The sequence below is a fragment of the Oncorhynchus mykiss genome, chromosome 6 (assembly GCF_013265735.2).
Source record: "Oncorhynchus mykiss isolate Arlee chromosome 6, USDA_OmykA_1.1, whole genome shotgun sequence".
In the NCBI taxonomy this organism is placed as follows: domain Eukaryota; kingdom Metazoa; phylum Chordata; class Actinopteri; order Salmoniformes; family Salmonidae; genus Oncorhynchus; species Oncorhynchus mykiss.
The window spans coordinates 83,506,984-83,527,452 of record NC_048570.1 but is presented as its reverse complement, the minus strand read 5'-3'; the positions used below and the strand labels follow the sequence as shown (position 1 = coordinate 83,527,452).

Below are 20,469 nucleotides of genomic sequence, written 5' to 3'. Positions count from 1 at the left end.
AATAGCTTGCTGGAATAATTCATGCTTAGCATTTCTTATACTACAGTTTTTTCCAACTGCTTACACACAAAATCTTTTCATGTCACACAATTTTTGAAACCTCTCACTCAAAGTGCAAAACTACACACCAAATGTGAAAAACCATAAGCTATTTCTCAGCCTTTGACTCAGTTGTCAATTGCATAAAACACTTTTTTCAAAATACTACACACAATTCTCAACCTAAAACACAAAAATCTAACAGGAAGTGACTTGCTTTCCTTTTCCAAACACAACCAATCAAAATGCTACACTTATTCACCAGGTCACACACACACTCCTCACATGTGCAAACACTAATAGCTTAACTGATCACTAACCAATCACTGCTTTACTGTAGTATAGGCCTATAAATAGGTCAAAGGTCAGATTACCTGTTTTGAACAATGGATGCCAACAATGGACAGAGAGCAAGAGGAGTAGGAGGGAGAGGAAGAGGAAGAGGACGAGGGCAAAGAAGAGAAGGAAGGAGAGGCATCTCTAATTAGATTAGGGCAAAATTTTGTTGATCATGTGATCAACCACGGTTTGACCATGAGAGAGGCTGGACTGAGAGTCCAGTCCAATTTGAGTCGATTTACAGTGGCATCCATAATTCAAACCTTCAGAAATGAGAACAGGTATGCAACTATCTAATGACTATTTTAGCATTACAGTAATGTACTGTAAAGTACGTATGACTTCATAGTATTGCATAAACATTTGTAACTCTAAGCCATCCATTTACTGCACTGCATTGAATGAATGAGGTTGGTTATCATGCTGTACTAAATTTTTTTGTACATTGTTTACAGTTCCTATGCTGAACACATACTGGGTTTGAATTCTGTACAGAGTGGAAAGGCAAAGACATCATGGAGGACGAGGACGCTTGTTAACAGATGTACAAGAGACTGCAATTATAAATATGGTCTATGTGGGGACATAGAGGTTGCCTCTGTCCAAGGTTGGATACGCCATGCTAGGAGATTCTTCCCTCGATGTTTGGCAAGACAAAAACCTATCTTGTGATGTGGACGAAGTATCGTGGCCAGACTCAGGCCGGAGAAGAGCTGAAGCGTAGCTTAGCACTGGTGACTGCCCCCCCTCCCCCCTACCAATTCATGTACTGCCCCCCCTCCCCCCTACCAATTCATGTACTGCCCCCTTGGGACGCCACACACACAATTGTGTTCTTTACTGTATTCTAAAGAATATACTTTTGGTTTACATATGTTTATGGTTTTGTTGTTTGCTACTGTTAACAACAGTAATGTTTGGCCTAATAAATATTTTCTGTTTCTACATTGCATTGGTGTTTACAGTGTACTTGTTACCCCTCTCAGCAGATTACTTTCACTGTAGAACATTGTATTGAAATGTAGATATAAGCCTATGAAAGACCAAAGAGCTTTAGATTTAGAACAACAGTGTTTACATGGTATATCCAAAAATGTACTATTATGAAAGCAGTGTTTGCCATTTGATGCAAATGCTTCATTCTGACATGTGTTTATGGCATTTTGCATTTTGTGTGTGCAGTTTTGGGAATTGTGTGTAGAGTTTTGATAAAAAGGATACAGTTTTGAAAACACACACTCTGTAAGCAGTTGGAAAAAACTGTAATACATTGTTGGAAGCTGGATTGATGCAAGCTCTTGTTGGCTGAATGTTAATGCATGTTCTCTCCTAGGTTCATGGTTTGAAAAAGGTGCGTAATTCTAGTCCATACAATAGAGTAATACAGTGCACAGTCCACACAAAATTAGTTTACTGGCGCTTCTTTCATTGTTTCTTACCAGATAGAGCATACTCCCCTGTGCCCAATAAAAAAAACTCCCCAAAGCAAAAAATAAGAAGTTTGACAACCCTCCCTTTGGGACCCCCTCCATCCACCCAGTAAATTATGACATGTCCCTTTATGTTGCAGAATCTGAAGAATGGTTCATTTCCTCCGCCACTTTTGCATCAACGTTTGCAAGTTGTGACCAATGCCTGTGATGCGCTGCGTCTCCTCCTTTTGACACAAATGAAAATGCCCAATAGAATAACAACCAGCAGCATCACCAGTAGAGCTGAGAGGGTGGATAGGTGAACTCTCTCTGCCCCAGACTCCCAACTGACATCCAGCTTGTTGTCCAGACTGAGGTGAGAGGCAGTACAGGTGTAGTTGTGTCTCTTCTTTAGCTCCTCAGTACTGACCTCCAGACGCTTCCTCAGCTGGTAGGTCCCGTCTCCACTAGGCAGAACCTCCCCCCCTGTCAGCTCCTGTTCTGCCACTGGCTGGCCGTCTCTCAGCAGGGTCAGGTTGATGTGGCGGGGGTAGAAACCAAACGCCAGGCAGCTCACCTGAAACCCTCCAGAAACCTCTTTCTTTATCAACCTGAGTCTGGGAGGAACTTTACGCATCACAACGTTCTTCTCCCTCTTCAGGATTGTCTTCAGTGTTCTGATGCAAATGGGAAGTAAAACGTTCCCAAAAAGTGTTTTAAGATATTCTCTCCTCATCGCATCCCATTCTGGTAGTAGTTTCCCAGAATTGTATGTAAAATGTGTCATGTTGTAATATATTTCATGATCTACAAAAACTGCATTGAAAGTATTCTTTGACATGATCATCAGTTCACCGTTGTTCAACATCTCACAGCCAGCTATTCTTTGCTGAACTTGAACACCTCTTGTGAGATTTAAGTGGTGCTTTAGCTGAAAGGATCTCTCTTTAATGCTCTGGTATATAATTCCAAATACATAAGCTCCGTCCTGAGCTTCGTCATCACGTATTTTGTAAGTTGGAAGTCCACTGTAGATTAAGTGTTTCATGTTGGAGTCATAGTAACCCACTTGAACATCATCCAACATCACCACAACCGTAAACTCAGGGAAAGGCGTCTCTCCGATGATGTATGTTGCAAGTGCCCACAGAGAATGTGATCCTGGATCTGAAAGAGGAGTGATATTTTCCACAGTTATGGACATTGAGAGCTTGGGACAATAAGGTTTTATCTGCAGAAATATGATTTTGAGATAACAGGCTGTAAGGTTCTAAACACTCATTGGTTTGCATGGTGCCAGGCAGGGCCGTGCACAGACTTGTCAGGGGGATCAGTGTTCAAAATGTAAAAAACAACACTCACTCACCATCAGAAATTGTAAGCAAGCTAGTTAGTGCCTCCAAAAGACATGATTGACATTGGGAAAAGAGGTTGGGCTATCAGCTGATCATTGATGTAAATCAAAAACTCTATTTTACACTGATTGTGATTAGTATCAACCAATCAGACTGAATATTGATAATGTGTAGGCTAAATCAAGTGTTATCAAGCTCTATACAGGGCATATCAACAGGTGCAACCAATGGAAGGGGTAGGGGGTGAGGGGGTATAAACTTGACGACTTGCGGACAGAGGGTCCGAACAACAATGATGAAACATTTCTACAAATATATGTAAATATATAAATAATATAAATATTATGCCGCCACCCAAAAGGGCAGGACACTTGAGACAGGAAGGGAAAGGGGCATGTGCTCTGGTAGAGCCCTATCTGTGCAGATGCCTGGTGTCAGCAATTATGATCTTGTACTCTTTTCAACTGAACAATATGAATTGGGGCATTTAGAGTACTATCTAAGTAGAGAATATTGAACAGAGCAATGCTATGTCAATAACTACATTTGTGACTCACCACCTGGATTTGGTCTTATGTAGCAAATTGTGAAATGTTTTTATTTTATTTCTTTCATTACATTGGATAAAAGTAGAGACTCAGAGCTACAAAATGGCATATCATACACTGCATTTGAGGAACAATAGGAAAGTAATTCTGCTTTGAAAGTTGATCAACTTGTAAGACCCACCTATCTCGTTTCGCTCTCGGAGCGCACAGCTGATGCTCTGGCCGACTATTTGTTTACCTCTGGATAACATGAAAACAGCCTAACCAGCTCTGCTGGCAACAATTTCATTACGCGTCACGTTTACTGACACCGGCCATATTCAACGGGTGTTGTACACAAGTCACGTAACGTTAGCTAACTCGCCAGCCAGCTAACGGTAGCTAGTTAAACAACAATGAACAAAGTGCCAACAATGCCTAACATTAGGCTCTAACTAGAAAAGCAAATGGCTCTGGGAAACAAATCATGTCGGCTAGGGAGCCAGCTAACTACCACTTTCTGTCAAAATTGGACACATATAATATCTGAAAATGTAGCTAGCTAACGCTAGACTATCTTACCTGCATACATCATCATGAATGATGGACGCGTCTCCCTGTCAGGAATGCCATACCACAGTTGCCCTTAGTTTGAAGATGTAATCCGGAGACAGGTGTTTTCTCCATCTCTTTACCTATCACACTCTAATTCCACTGATTTCAAGACTTGATCCTCCAGAAAGTGGAGACCAACACTTATGCAGCTCCACTACACCATACATTTTTAAAAAGTTGCATTCGACAGGATTACCAACACAAACTGACCGAGTTCAAATAGGCAGAAGCCTTGAATATGGCAGATCAATCCGAACTCCTCTCTCGACATGTCCAACCCACTCATTATCACAGCCAATCATGGCTAGCGGGAAAGTTGCTGCCTTTTTCTGTGACTTAACCAACAAGGCTCGTAATTTAACAATTTTATTCGTATTTACAGATGGCATACAAGTTTGTTATCAAGGCACATGAAAGTTCACATGTTCGAGAAGGCATTTCTGCCAAAAAATGCTCTCCAGTTTCCTGAACCGGATCACATTTTTACAAAAATGCAGATATAACCTGTAGTCCCAAACTCTTGGTTTAACATAGTATAACATAACAAATCTATCAATGAGTTGAGAGAAAGTAGATAATCCATCTTACCTGCGTTGACAATGGTGTAAAAGGAAAGAACAATCAAAAAGACAGACAGTTTGCACATGATTCAGAAATGTCCACTACTCTTGCAGTAGCCTCACGCAGCTGATACTTTCCCTTTCACTTATGCTTATCTTCTTCTTCTGCTTATTTTCTTCCATAATATTATGACGGTCTGCAAACAAGTGTTAGAGGGGCATGTCGCCACCTACTGTACTGGAGTGTGTAGTCGATCACAGTTTACAGACTAAATGAATAATTAACAAACATTACGTGAAACTTAACTCTCCTATCTAATCATGTACTATTAAGAACATAAAAAGAGCCCTACTAACTATTATAAAAACTTCCCCATTCCCCAAATCCCTTTCACATCCCCACCCCCCCATCCCTGTCCTACCTCAATAACCCTACACATCAATCTTTCCCTCTCGTCCACATACCAGTACTTACAACAATACATCAACACATGCTTCACTGTTTCATCAACCATACACTCTGTACACAATCCATTTGTATGCTTGCCAACCAGATATAATGACGAGTTCAATGTACAATGTCCTAGATGCAACCGAGCAAACACCACCTCTTCTTTCCTTCCATTTGGACAAAAGGAACACCTATGCGAGAATGCTGTTCAATGACTACAGCTAAGCGTTCAGCATAATAGTGCCCACAAAGCTCATTACTAAACTAGGGACCCATGGACTAAACACCTCCCTCTGCAACTAGATCCAACTGGGACTCTTCAGGGGTGCGTGCTTAGTTCAGCCACGACTGCGTGGCCAAGCACGACTCCAACACCATCATTAAGTTTGCTGATGACACAACAGTGGTAGGCCTGATCACCCACAACGATGAGACAGCCTATAGGGGGTAGGTCAGAGACCTGGCAGTGTGGTGCCAGGACAACAATCTCTCCCTCAATGTGAGCAAGACAAAGGGAGGGCCAAACAAGCCCTCATTAACACTGACAGGGCCGAAGTGGAGCGGGTTGAGAGCTTCAAGTTCCTTGGTGTCCACATCACCAACAAACTATCATGGTCCAAACACACCAAGACAGTTGTGAAGAGGGCACGACAACACCTTTTCCCCTTCAGGAGACTGAAAAGATTTGGCATGGGTCCTCAGATATTCAAAAAGTTCTACAGCTGCACCATCGAGAGCATCCTGACCGGTTGCATCACCGCCTGGTATGGCAACTGCTCGGCATCTACGTAAGGCGCTACAGAGAGTAGTGTGTACGGCCCAGTATATCACTGGGGCCAAGCTTCCTGACATCCAGGACCTATATACTAGGCGGTGTTACAAGGTGCGATAAATGTATTTAATTGTCATTTTTGGTCAGCAATCTACACAAAATACTCTGTAATGTCAAAGTTGGAAAATTCTAACATTTGTAAAACACTAATATATAGCTTGCATAATTATTCAACCCTGTGAGTCAAAACATGTTAGAGTCACCTTTGGCAGCGATTACAGCTGTGAATCTTTCTGAGTAAGTCTCTAACAGCTTTACACACCTGTATTGTACAATATTTGCACATTATTCTTTGAAAAATTCTTCAAGCATGGTCAAGTTATTTTTTGATCATTGCTAGACAGTAATTTCCACATCTTGCCATAGATTTTCAAGCCAATATAAGTCAAAACTGTAACTAAGCCACTCAGGAATATTCAATGTCATCTTGTTAAGCAACTCCAGTGAATATTTGTCCTTGTGTTTTAGGTTATTGACCTGCTGAAGTGTGAATTTGACGCCCAGTGTCTGTTGGAAAGCAGACTGAACCAGGTTTCTCTAGGATTTTGTCTGTGCTTAGCTCTATTCCTTTTATTTCCATCCTAAAAATCTCCATAGTCCCAAAGTTTGGACACACCTACTCATTCAAGGATTTTTCTTTATTATTTACAATTTTCTACATTGTAGAATTATAGTGAGGACATCAAAACTATGAAATAATACATATGGATTCATGTAGTAACCAAAAAAGTGTTAACCAATTCAAAATATATTTTATATTTGAGATTCTTTAAAGTAGCCACCCTTTGCCTTGATGACAGCTTTGCACGCTCTTGGCCCAAGACCTAAAACACAAGGCCAAATATACACTGGTTGCTTACAAAGATACCATTGAATATTCCTGAGTGGCCTAGTTACAGTTTTAACTTAAATTGGCTTGAAAATGTATGGCAAGACATGAAAATGGCTGTCTAGCAATGATCAACTGTCACGGCCGTTTAGAGATGGATTGGACCAAGGTGCAGCCTGGCAGGCGGACATCTTTTCTTTATTTAAATGACACCAGAAAAAAAAATACAAAACAAACGTAACACTACATGCAGTGCAGAAAGCAACTACACACAAACAAGATCCCACAACTAAAGGTGGAAAAAGGCTGCCTAAGTATGATCCCCAATCAGAGACAACGATAGACAGCTGCCTCTGATTGGGGACCATACCCGGCCAACAAAGAAATAGAAAAACTAGAATTCCCACGCAAATCACACCCCGACCTAACCAAATAGAGAAATAAAAAGGCTCTCTACGTTCAGGGCGTGACATCAACAAACAACTTGACTGTGCTTGAAGAATTTTTCAAAGAATAATGTACAAATATTGTACAATACAGATGTGTAAAGCTGTTAGAGTGCTCAGCACTTGTTGTTGGAACTCCTTCAAGACTGTAGGAAAAGCTTTCCTCATGAAGCTGGTTGAGAGAATGCCAAGAGTGTGCAATTCTGTCATTGTGGCAAAGTGTGGCTACTTTGATGAATCTAAAATCTAAAATATATTTTGATTTGTATAACACTTTTTTGGGTACTACATGACTACAGCATCGTCTTCTTGGGTATGATGCTACAAGCTTGGCACACCTGTATTTGGGGAGTTTCTCCCATTATTTTCTGCAAATCCTCTCAAGCTCTGTCAGGTAGGATGGGAGTGTTGCTGAACAGCTATTTTCAGGTCTCTCAAGTGATGTTAGATCGGTTCAAGTCCGGGCTAGTGCTGGGTCACTCAAGGACATTCAGAGACTTGACCCGAAGCCACTGCGTTATCTTGATTGTGTGCTTAGGGTCGTTGTCCTGTTGGAAGGTGAACCTTTGCCCCAGTCTAAGGTCCTGAACACTCTGGAGCAGGTTTTCATCAAGGATCTCTCTGTACTTTGCTCCGTTCAACTTTTACTCAATCTAGACATCCCTACAGCATGATGCTGCCACCACCATGCTTCACCGTAGGGATGGTGCAAGGTTTCCTGCAGGTGTTCTCATGGTCTGAGAGTCTTTAGGTGCCTTTTGGCAAACTCTAAGCGGGATGTCATGTGCCTTTTACTGAGCAGTGGATTCCGTCTGGCAACTCTACTATAAAGGCCTAATTGGTGGAGTGCTGCAGAGATGGTTGTCCTTCTGGAATGTTTTCCCATCTCCACAGAGGAACTCTAGAGCTCTGTCAGAGTGACCATTGGGTTCTTGGTCATCTCCCTGACCAAGGCCCTTCTCCCTCGATTGCACAGTTTGGCCAGGTGCCCAGCTGTAGGAAGAGTCTTGATGGTTGCTAACTTCTTCCATTTAAGAATGATGGATGCCACTGTGTTCTGGGGGACCTTCAATCCTGCAGAAATGTTTTGGTACCCTTCCCCAGATCTGTGCTTCGGCACAATCCTGTCTCGGAGCTCTACGGACAATTCCTTCCACCTCATGGCTTCTTTTTTGCTCTGACATGCACTGTCAACTGTGGGACCTTATATAGAGAGGCGTGTGTCTTTCCAAATCATGTCCAATCAATTGAGGTGACATCACGTACCTTCAAAATGATTCTGCAGTCATCATTTATTCGAAAAACACTGTTTTCATCCTCATTTGTCACAATAAAGAATGTTAGACAGAAGAAAAATCCACCTCTTTCAAATGGAAAAAAATGGTGTCGATCTTTAGAAAATGCGTCCTATATCTGCCGTTTCCATTACACGTCGCAATGATTTTTTTATTGCATCATTGCTTTTGTCTAATAAACCTGGGTCAATGGAAACCTGCCTACTGAGTGTCTTCACAATCCTTCCTGTGAAAGCTTTTTCTGTCTTAAAAAAGGATTACTAGGACATTTTCTGAGATGCTTTGTGGATAGGGACCCATGGCCCCTGTCCACAAAGCGTCTCAGGGTAGAACATTTGGCATAAGTGCTGAGAATAGAGACATTTACTCTGTCTCCTACTCTTATGGGTAAAAATATAAGCTATGCATGAAGCCTTTAGTCATAAGAGACCCAGCTAGTCCACAGATATTTAGAACACTTCATAGGGTGATCTAACCAGTTAAGAGTTGCCAGCAGGTGTCTTGATAGTAGGAAAAAAGTCAGTGGTTCCTGCGCCACATGCAATTGCTTTGTAGTTGTTGAATGAATGTTTTGATATTTCTATGTGATCAATCCATAAATAATCTAGACTTACATGCAACAGTATCTCTTGCGCTTTTGAGGATGATTTCACATTACCTATATTTCACATGATAAGCCTAAATACTTATAACCACATAGGGTAATAAATAATCACAATTTTCTTTGGATTATTTAATTAATCTACATCATGTTGTTTCAAGTTAGGCCTTTGGTGCACAATAACACGTTAAAAAAAGTTTGGCAATTGAAGGCATCTAGGGCCCATGTTAAACTTTGATTGTGTATGATGAGAATGATGGACCTTTCAAACATTTTATGCAAGTCATTTGATTGGAACTGTGCCAGAGTGATTTAGAGTTGGTAAACAGGAGTGAGGAGTGTGTTGATATAACACTAATGTGTCAGAGTGATTTAGAGTTGGTAAACGGGAGTGAGGAGTGTGTTGATATAACACTAATGTGTCAGAGTGATTTAGAGTTGGTAAAACGGGAGTGAGGAGTATGTTGATATAACACTAATGTGTCAGAGTGATTTAGAGTTGGTAAAACGGGAGTGAGGAGTATGTTGATATAACTCTAATGTGTCAGAGTGATTTAGAGTTGGTAAACAGGAGTGAGGAGTATGTTGATATAACACTAATGTGTCAGAGTGATTTAGAGTTGGTAAAACGGGAGTGAGGAGTATGTTGATATAACTCTAATGTGTCAGAGTGATTTAGAGTTGGTAAACAGGAGTGAGGAGTATGTTGATATAACACTAATGTGTCAGAGTGATTTAGAGTTGGTAAACGGGAGTGAGGAGTGTGTTGATATAACACTAATGTGTCAGAGTGATTTAGAGTTGGTAAACAGGAGTGAGGAGTGTGTTGATATAACACTAATGTGTCAGAGTGATTTAGAGTTGGTAAAACGGGAGTGAGGAGTGTGTTGATATAACACTAATGTGTCAGAGTGATTTAGAGTTGGTAAAACGGGAGTGAGGAGTATGTTGATATAACACTAATGTGACAGAGTGATTTAGAGTTGGTAAAACGGGAGTGAGGAGTATGTTGATATAACACTAATGTGTCAGAGTGATTTAGAGTTGGTAAAACGGGAGTGAGGAGTATGTTGATATAACACTAATGTGTCAGAGTGATTTAGAGTTGGTAAATGGGAGTGAGGAGTATGTTGATATAACACTAATACTATACAAATTATGCTTTTAACAACCATTAGAATTGGTTTAAAAAATACTAACTTTATGCATGCCAACATATTAGCAAAGTGGTCGTGTCAGGCAAGAATTATGTCAAACGTTTTACCATTGCAATATTTGATGTACAGTCATTTTCACCGGTTTTGACTGAAGCTGCACAACTGTTGATGTCTCACCACGATAGGTTATTCCCCATCATTTGCAACAATGTCATTGAGCGTCATCACTATTTTTCCTTTGCAGTACCAAACTGTCGTGAATATCAGCTGAGGCAAACTTTTATGAGTTGATTTTACTCCTAGCACAGACTTTGTTTGGGCAGTGTCAGCATCATCCTAAAAACTACTCTCCACCTGTTGTTTACGAAGCATGTCACGAATAACATTTGATTTGATTTTAGTGGACTCTATCAAGAACTGCTGAAATCAATTTGATCTGTGGGTGTACAATGACACCTAGTGGTTGTATGGTTGATTTCTCCATAATCATAATTTTTTTATCTTCCCCTCACTGTTCACTGTTTGTTGAGATTTGATAGGTCCCTGAAAATAGTCTCCACTTCTTTCCTGTGCCAGAACTACAAGCCAAATGTCAGAGAAAATGTGGACTATTATACAACGGGTGTGTCTAATCCTGAATGCTGATTGGTTAAAACTGCATTCCAGGCGGTGTCTATTCCACAAGTTACCACCGGCTAAATCTGTGATGTTAAAATGTCTATTTACTCTGTTCCATCTGACTCTGCAATCCACAGTCTTATCAACCCAGCTATGCTATTTATAAACTTAATCTCCACTATAAAAAGCATCTAGACATGATCTCCCATTTCCTTTAGACTAACATTTAGTTTTCAACAGCAGAGTGTTGTATTAACCTTGCTGTCTGACTCTGACATTTGCAACATTGTTTCAATATTCCAATTCTATCTCCAGCTGTCCCATAGTAATGAACATGTCGTGAGTCTGGATGTCTGGCAGCGTTTCTCAGCCAGTCAAAATCATGAATCAGCTGGCATAATTTTTATGGATATAAACAAAGAAATTGAATAAAGGTAAAACTTAACAAAGTGCAGCTAGTTTGCAGTCTTTCCAGCTTCAGTTTGAAGTGACTGTGTTAGCTGTGTTGTTGGCTAGCTCTTCTGAACAACATTGTCCTGACGAGTGAGCACATGTTCTATGCCAGGTGAAATCGTGTCTCGTTAGCACATTGTTGTGGATGTATCCAAAATAAATGTCAGTAGAAAACAACAAATGCAAATGCAGCTACTTTGCTGTTATTCTGCCTGCTCTTTTTGGTGTGACTGTAAATTAGCTGTGGTTGGCTAGCTAGCAAGCAAGAACATTTCCAGCCAGTATGGCAATGGAACATTTAGAACGAACGACTGGGTCGCGTCCATACCGTAGATACAGAACAAAAAAACAGAGCTACTGGGTCGCGTCTCGGGCAAACCGATAATAGAACGAACGACTAGCCGGCTTGGGCTTTGTGTTGGGACTACATCTTCTGGAAGGATGAAATAATATGAACAAATTCATCAAAATAATTATTTTTATGAAAATATGTCAATCATTTTTTGAATATGTTGGTAAGCCATTGTATAAAAGTGATAATGCCCTCGAAGCCGGTGTTTGGAGGATATATTGGCACGGTCTGCCGGCTCTCAACTTCCTAACAACACCCGTGGCAATATATCCTCCAAACACTGACACATATGCAATGTATAGAGAGATAGCAAGATGTATCGCTAATGGAGATAACACATCTAGCTAGCTACTTTACAGTTTACAACATGCTCGCTCATAGCTATGAGAATTTATGTATACTTACTGTTATTAACTACAACTAATAAAATATCATTGCATTGCATGAGAGCTGCATCTGTGTATGTTCCAACGTTCCCATAGAGCAGTCCATCCTGGTTGTAATGTGGACACAACACCAGACGGTCTATCATCTTTGACAACACTGGTCCTGCCATGCATGCAAAGCTAGCTAGCCTTCTCTGATAACTGGTATACCTTGCTAGCTAATTAAGATAGCTTATCAAACAGTATTTTCTTTTGTATTTCTGAATGATGGCTCTGACACTCGTTGGATGTGGCAGGGCTTGCAACTATTACAGATTACAAAGGGAAACCCAGCCGCAAGCTGCCCAGTGTGAGCCTACCAGATGAGTTACATGTCTTGTATGCTCGCTTCGAGGCAAGCTACACTGAAACATACATGAGAGCACCAGCTGTTCAGGTGACTGTGTGAGCACGCCCTCCATAGCCAATGTGAGTAAGACCTTTGGACAGGTTAACATTCACAAGGCCACAGTTGCACCATAGAGAGCATCCGGAATGATTGCATTACAGCTTGGTATGGCAACTGCTCGGCATCAGACTGTAAGGCGCTCCAGAGGGTAGTGAGTATGGCCCAGTACATCACTGGGGGCAATCTTCCTGCCATCCAGCACCTCTATACCAGGTGGTGTCAGAGGAAGGCCCTAAAAATTGTCAAAGACTCCAGCCACCCAAGTCATAGACTGTTGTCTATTGCAAGCGGTACCAGAGAGCCAAGTTTAGGTCCAAAAGGCTCCTTAACAGATGCTACCCCAAAGCAATAAGACTGGTAAACAGTTAATCAAATGGCTACCCAGACCTTTTGGATTGACCCCTTTTTTTTACGCTTGTTATCAATGCATAGTCACTTTACCTGTACCTACATGTACATATGACCTCAATTACCTCAACTAACCTGTATCCCCGAACATTGACTCATGCCCGTACCCCCGTACCCCCGTTACTTAAAAAAACGTTTGTTTATTTAAGTTTGCATTTATTTTTGTAGCAAATATTTTCTTACAAAAAAAGAAATCTCTGCATTGTTGGTTAAGATTCACAGCAAGGTCTACTACAGCTGTTGTATCCGGCACGTCTGACAAATACAACTTGATTTGTTTTAATAATAATCTCATATGGACCTCACTGTCACCACTGCTCCACTTAAGGTGGCACCCGAAGGGGATTGCTGACTTGTTTTTTTAAACTTATTTTGTACATAATGTTGCTGCTATCATCTCCAATGACAAAAAATAACTTCTGGACATCAGAACTGGGATTACTCACCAAGAACTGGAAGAAGCTTTTTCCTTTAACGAATCCAACGAGAATGATATACTGCTCTCCCAGTAACAGGCCCAGATCCCCGTCATTTGCATGAAGAAAAGACAGAGGAAAAGAGGACACAGATCGGCTGCCTTTTGAGAATCTGTAGGCGAACGTGTAAGCTCCCACTGCCATCAATTCTACTTGCTAACATGCAATCATTAGAAAATAAAATTGATGACCTACGATTATGATTATCCTACCAACGGGACATTAAGAACTTTAATATCTTATGTTTCACAGAGTTTTGGCTGAACGACAACACAGATAATATAGAGCTGGAGGAATTTTCAATCCACCGGCAGAACAGAGAAGCTACTTCTGGTAAGACGTGGGGTGGATGTGTGTCTTTTTGTCAATAACAGCTGGTGCACAATGTCTAATATTAAAGAAGTCTCGAGGTATTGCTCGCCTGAGGTAGAGTACCTAATGATAAGCTGTAGACCACACTATCTACCAAGACAGCTCTCAGCTATATTATTCGTAGCCATCTATTTACCACCACAGACCGATGCTGGCACTAAGACAGCACTCAACCAACTCTATAAGACCATAAGCAAACAAGAAAATGCTCACCCAGAATAGGCGCTCCTAGTGGCCGGGGACTTTAATGCAGGCAAACTTAAATCAGTTTTACCACATTTGTGTGCAACCAGAGGAAAAAACTCTAGACGACCATTACTCCACACACAGAGATGCGTACAAAGCTCTCCCCGGCCCTCCATTTGGCAAATCTGACCATAATTATATCCTCCTGATTCCTGCTTACAAGCAAAAACAAAGCAGGAAGTACCAGTGACTCGCTCAATACGGAAGTGGTCAGATGACGCAGATGCTATGCTACAGGACTGTTTTGCTAGCACAGACTGGAATATGTTCCGGGATTCATTCAATGGCATTGAGGAGTATACCATCTCAGTCATCGGCTTTATCAATAAGTGCATCGACGACGTCGTCCCCATGGTGAACGTACGTACATATCCAAACCAGAAGCCATGGATTACAGGCAACATCTGCATAAAGCTAAAGGCTAGAGCTTCCACTTTCAAGGAGTGGGACACTAATCTGGAAGCCTATAAGAAATCCTGCTATGCCCTCAGACAAACCATCAAACAAGCAAAGTATCAAATGCAGGATTAAGATTGAATCCTACTACACCGGCTCTGACGCTCGTCGGATGTGGCAGGGCTTGAAAACTATTACGAACTACAAAGGGAAACCCAGACACGAGCTGCCCAGTGATGCGAGCCTACCAGACGACCTAAATGTCTTTTATGCTCGCTTCGAGGCAAGCAACTGACTGTGTGATACCGCTCTTGGTAGCGGATGTGAGCAAGACCTTTAAACAGGTCAACATTCACAAAGCTGCAGGGCCAGATGGATCACCAGGACATGTACTCAAAGCATGCATTGACCAACTAGCAAGTGTCTTCACTGATATGTTCAACCTCTCCCTGACTGAGTCTGTAATACCTACATGTTTAAAGTACCACCATAGTACTTGTGCCCAAGGAAGCGAAGGTAACCTGCCTAAATGATTACCGCCCCGCAGCACTCACGTCTGTAGCCATGAAGGGCTTTGAAAGGCTGGTCATGGCTCAAAACAACAGCATCCTCCCAGATATCCTAGACCCACTCCAATTCGCATACAGAGGAAAGCCCATAAAATTGTCAGACTCCAGACACCAGTCATAGACTGTTTTCTCTGCTACCGCACTGCAAGCGGTACCAGAGCGCCAAGTCTGTATATAGCCTTGTTATTGTTATGTTATTGTGTTACTTTTTATTATTTTTTGCTTTAGTTTATTTGGTAAATATTTTCTTAACTCTTCTTGAACTTCACTGTTGATTAAGGGCTTGTAAGTAAGCATTTCAAGGTAAGGTCTACACTTGCTGTACTCGGCACATGTGACAAATAAAGTTTGATTTGATTTGGTCATCTAGCTATGCACGTAGCCAGCATTGGTTTCCATTGGTTTTCATTGGACTAGACTAGAGCTTGCTAGCTAGGTAGCTAATGAAGATACACCATAGTCAAGGGACTGCCAAATCAAGCAAATGGTCCTTTAACTCGCTATGTATCTAATCCGGTTTCGGCATGAAATCAAATTCCTGCGATATACTGCGAGAATTTGCTCACTCACGGACATGAAGTGTCAGAAATAAAAGATTTGGTCATGGATTACGAGCCACTCCCTTTTAAATAACATTCTTAAAACGTTACTAAAGTTTTCTTATGTTTTTCATGGAAAGTTTTCTTAACTTTCTCTGAACAATTTGAGAACATGACGTTAAATAGAACCACAAGGAAACCTGTAGGAAACGTTATGTTGAAGTACTGAAATTCCCACAGAAGAACGTTGTTTCTTAACGTTCTCTGAACTAATTGAGAACATTTCCAATGTCAAACCAGTTGGAGAATGTTCACAGAACATTAACAAAATGTAAATTAAATGTAACCATGTTAAAGTAATGAAATAGCAAGAAAGTAACGTTTTCTTGTCAAGCAACTATCCTGCACCATTCCCAGAAATATGTGGGAAGGTTGTATGCAAAATAACTCACTCTCACCAAGCTCTGAGATACATATGGTTCTCAGAACGTTATGTGCTGTCTCGGTACCCCTTGATTCTGATCATAGGTCAGTTTTGTGGAAAATAGGTAAACTGATCCTAGATTATTGCCTAAGGGCAACTTTTTTTTTCTACCTGGAGCTAACATCCCAATATTTCTTAGTTTTTATCATAAGTTTAACATACTAGTAGTTTTCAGAAATGTACTTAGAGCTAAGAAGAGGCATCAAGTAGCATTAGAGCGGACTAAGCTTATTATCATCATCCAAAGAAGGCAACCAACCAGTAGTGTTTGGCAGCTGTTAAAGCAGATGTTACAATTTATGAACATGGATGGATTAAATTAATGACAGGATACAAAATAATTATGTAGTTAGTAGTCTGTAGTAGGCTTAATATTCATTGACATTAATAAAATACATGGACACACACAGAGAGGAAAGTCACGACAACAGCTGGTGTTTTCTCAGACCGATCTCAGGGAACTCGCCTGACGGGAACAGGTCATCACAGGGGGATGTCATTTATCACTGTACCACTGCCTCACTTTGTGTTCCGGGTACAAAACCGGTCACAACACCTCACCTGAGTCAGTTAATCAGAATAATATTTCATTTCTATCACCTGGAATACTGGCTTCACGAGAAAGAACACATGAATCTCAATCGGATATCTCAATCTCAATCTCACCCCTATTCCCTATATTGTGCACAGAAAAACAGTAGAACATAACAGCTTAACGTTATACTTGCCTTTCTTGCACAAACTCTAGCACTTTTCTCCTCTTAGTAGCACTGACTGATAGCTGCTTTATTGAGGAAAGTTTGACTTACTATGACTGATAGGTTGTATTACCTAGCTGCCTTGAGATGACTGTGTTTCAGATTGAAACACTTTGGACCAGAGCCCTATTCTTTGCTTCCTGTCTTTTATCTCTTCCATGCTGAGCTCTCGTTGCCCTTCTCAATCCCCTAAAATGATATGCAGTGCATTCTTTTCCTACATTTGTTCCGCTATAGACTTATCATATTCCAAATAGTTTTATTCCCTCATCAATCTACACAACATACCTCATAATGACGAAGGTTATTATAAATAATAACCTGAAATATCACATTTGCATACATATTCAGACCCTTTACTCAGTACTTTATTGAAGCACCTTTGGCAGCGATTACAGCCTTGAGTCTTGGGTATGACGCTACAAGCACCTGTATTTGGGGAGTTTTTCCCATTCTTCTCTGTAGATCCCATCACCGTAGGGATAGTGTCAAGTTTCCTCCAGATGTGACGATTGGCATTCAGGCCAAAGAGTTCAATCTTGGTTTCATCAGACCAGATAATCTTGTTTCTCATGGTCTGAGTGTCTTTTGGAAAACTGTAAGTGGGCTGTCATGTGTATTTCACTGAGGAGTGGCTTCCATCTGGCCAGTCTACCATAAAGTTCTGATTGGTGGAGTGCTGCAGAGATGGTTGCCCTTCTGGAAGTTTCTCCCATCTCCACAGAGGAACTCTGATGCTATCTACCTCCCTGACCAAGGCCCTTCTCCCCTGATTGCTCAGTTTGGCCGGGCGGAGTCTTGGTGGTTACAAACTTCTTCCATTTAAGAATGTTGGAGGCCACTGTGTTCTTGGGGACCTTCAACTCTGCAGAAATGTTTTGGTAGCCTTCCCAGGTCTGTCCCTTGACTCAATCCTGTCTCGGAGCTCTACGGACAATTCCTTCGACATCATGGCTTGTTTTTTGCTCTGACATGCGCTGTCAACTATGGGACCTTATATAGACAAGTGTGTTCCTTTCCAAATCATATCTAATCAATTGAATTTGCCACAGGTGGACTCCAATCAAGTTGTAGAAAGATCTCAAGAATGGTCAATGGAAACAGGGTGCACCTGAGCTCAATTTTGAGTCTCATAGTAAAGGGTCTGAATACTAATGTAAATAAGGTATTTCAGTAGTTTTTTTAATACATTTCTACGCTACCTGTTTTCGGTTTGTCATTATGGGGTATTGTGTGTAGATTGGTGAGGAACATTTGTTATTTAATCCATTTTAGCAAAATGTGGGAAAAGGGGGTCTGAATACTTTCCGAATGCACTGTATAACAATACTTCCCTTGGTCAATCCCCAAAATACCATCTATCTAAACAATACACTCCTTCCTCACCCCTTTCCAACTATATCTAAATCAAACTGTCTTCCAGCCCTTTAACCCCTTCTATCCTCCCCATGTAACTGGAGCTACAGGAAAATATCTGGGTGTATTTATGTAAAGCTCTCATACTCAATGGTACTGGTGATAGAAGAATGGTGTGTGTGTGTGTGTGTGTGTGTGTGTGTGTGTGTGTGTGTGTGTGTGTGTGTGTGTGTGTGTGTGTGTGTGTGTGTGTGTGTGTGTGTGTGTGTGTGTGCATTATTGTTATAAGCCTTCAGAGTTGATGGGGGAATGGTAGCTGGCTAACCTTTTTCAAAGCCAGAGGTGGGGTGCCATTCCTGATTATTTCCATGATCGTGCGTGAGCACCGTGTGTGAGCCTGCACGTTGGAGGGCTGGAGCACACACAGACAGGCTCTGTTAACATTGGATGTTATGAATATTTCCCTAGTCCGTGTTTCAGAGCCACATGAAAGCCCAGCAGACTACATGAATGAATGGGCCATTCTTAACCTGACCAGTGAAACAGGAAACATGCATATAACATGGAGAGACGTGGTATACTGCACAGCTACCTAGACTCCTAGTAGCTACCTTAGTGGACCCATTACCAGGTTCTTCTTGGAAGTAGACTCAAATGGTATGGAAAGTTCTAAATACACCAGGCTTGCATGTTGCTGCCTCACTAACATGCTGCTTGGATGGCCAACAACAGTGGGAATGTATCAGTTGTGTCTCATGGCCATCAAGAAAAATGTGGTCAATGTAGAGAGTAGTAGTAGTAGTCATTGTAGTAGTAGTAGTGGTAGTCGTAGTCGTTGTAGTAGTAACAGTAATAGCAGTAGTAACAGTAGTAGTAGTCGTAGTCATTGTCATAGTAGTAATAGTCATAGTTGTAGTCGTAGTAATAGTAGTAGTTGTAGTCATAGCAGTAGTAGTAGTCGTAGTGATAGTAGTAGTAGTAGTAGTCGTAGTAGTAGTGATAGTAGTAGTAATAGTAGTCGTAGTCGTAGTCAGAGTAGCAGTAGCAGTAGTAGTAGTAGTCATAGTCATAGTAGTAGTAGTAATAGTAATAGTAGTGGTAGTGGAAGTCGTAGTCATAATAGTAATAGTAGTAGTAGTAGTCATAGTCATAGTTGTAGTAGTGATAGTAGTAGTAGCAGTAGTCGTATTCGTTGTAGTGATAGTAGAAGTAGTAGTAGTAGTAGCAGTAGTAGTGGTAGTAGTCATAGTAGGCGTAGTAGTGGTGGTGATAGTAGTAGGCGTAGTAGTAGTAGTAGAATAATGGTTAAAGAACTGTTTGCAATGTTTTCTACATTGGCCATATACAGTAAGCACTATAAGTAACTTGATTTTCTGCTACACATTTTCATTTTGTACCTTTAATTTAAACACAGTTCTAGTGGTAGACTACTTTGTCATTAATCGTTGGAGAAGAGACGTTGAAAGGAGTTCCTCCAAAAAGTGCTGATTGTTGACAATGGCAGTGAGTTACTATTTTAATCACACTCCACATGTAAAAGACAGGACCCCCCCTCCCCCGACTGCGACCTCGGAGACGACCCGGAGGACAAGGTGCAGGGCAATCCGGATGGAGACGGTGGAACTCCCGCAGCAACGAAGGGTCCAAAACGTCCTACACCGGCACCCAGCATCTCTCCTCCGGACCGTACCCCTCCCACTCCACAAGGTACTGAAGGCCCCTCGCCCGACGCCTCGAGTCCAGTATGGCTCGAACAGCATACGCCGGGGCCCCCTCGATGTCCAGAGGGGGAGTAGGAACCTCCCGCACCTCAGACTCCTGGAGTGGACCAGTCACCACCGGCCTGAGGAGAGACACATGGAACGAGGGGTTAATACGGTAATCTGGGGGAAGCTGTAATCTGTAGCAAACCTCGTTCAGTCTCCTCAGGACTTTGAATGGCTCCACAAACCGCGTGCCCAGCTTCCGGCAGGGCAGGCGGAGGGGCAAGTTTCGGGTCGAGAGCCAGACCCGGTCCCTCACTGCAGTGGAGATCGGTGCTCGCCTTCTGACGCCTCACGGCCCATTGCAGGTGCACATGAGTGGCTTCCCAGGTGTTAAAGGAATTAAATTGCTCTATGTTTTAACACCCAATTAAAATTAAACACTCT

General features: G+C 41.6%; 1 protein-coding gene across 1 annotated transcript; it reads right to left on the bottom strand.

Annotated features, from left to right (window-relative positions):
• Positions 1–1,493: 1,493 nt before the first annotated feature.
• On the bottom strand, positions 1,494–4,993 carry LOC118964946 (major histocompatibility complex class I-related gene protein-like). Its single transcript, XM_036981231.1, has 2 exons — positions 4,876–4,993; positions 1,494–2,957 (listed from the first exon to the last, which is right to left on the bottom strand). Exons 1-2 carry the CDS (start codon positions 4,931–4,933, stop codon positions 1,987–1,989), a joined length of 1,029 nt encoding a protein of 342 aa, XP_036837126.1. The 5' UTR covers positions 4,934–4,993; the 3' UTR covers positions 1,494–1,986.
• Positions 4,994–20,469: the final 15,476 nt, after the last annotated feature.

Excerpts from the sequence above, each read along its gene's own strand:
- LOC118964946 (XM_036981231.1), bottom strand. The coding sequence starts at position 4,933 with ATGTGCAAACTGTCTGTCTTTTTGATTGTTCTTTCCTTTTACACCATT. Across the intron at positions 2,958-4,875 it reads TTACACCATTGTCAACGCAG|ATCCAGGATCACATTCTCTG; the intron begins GTAAGATGGATT and ends CTCCTCTTTCAG.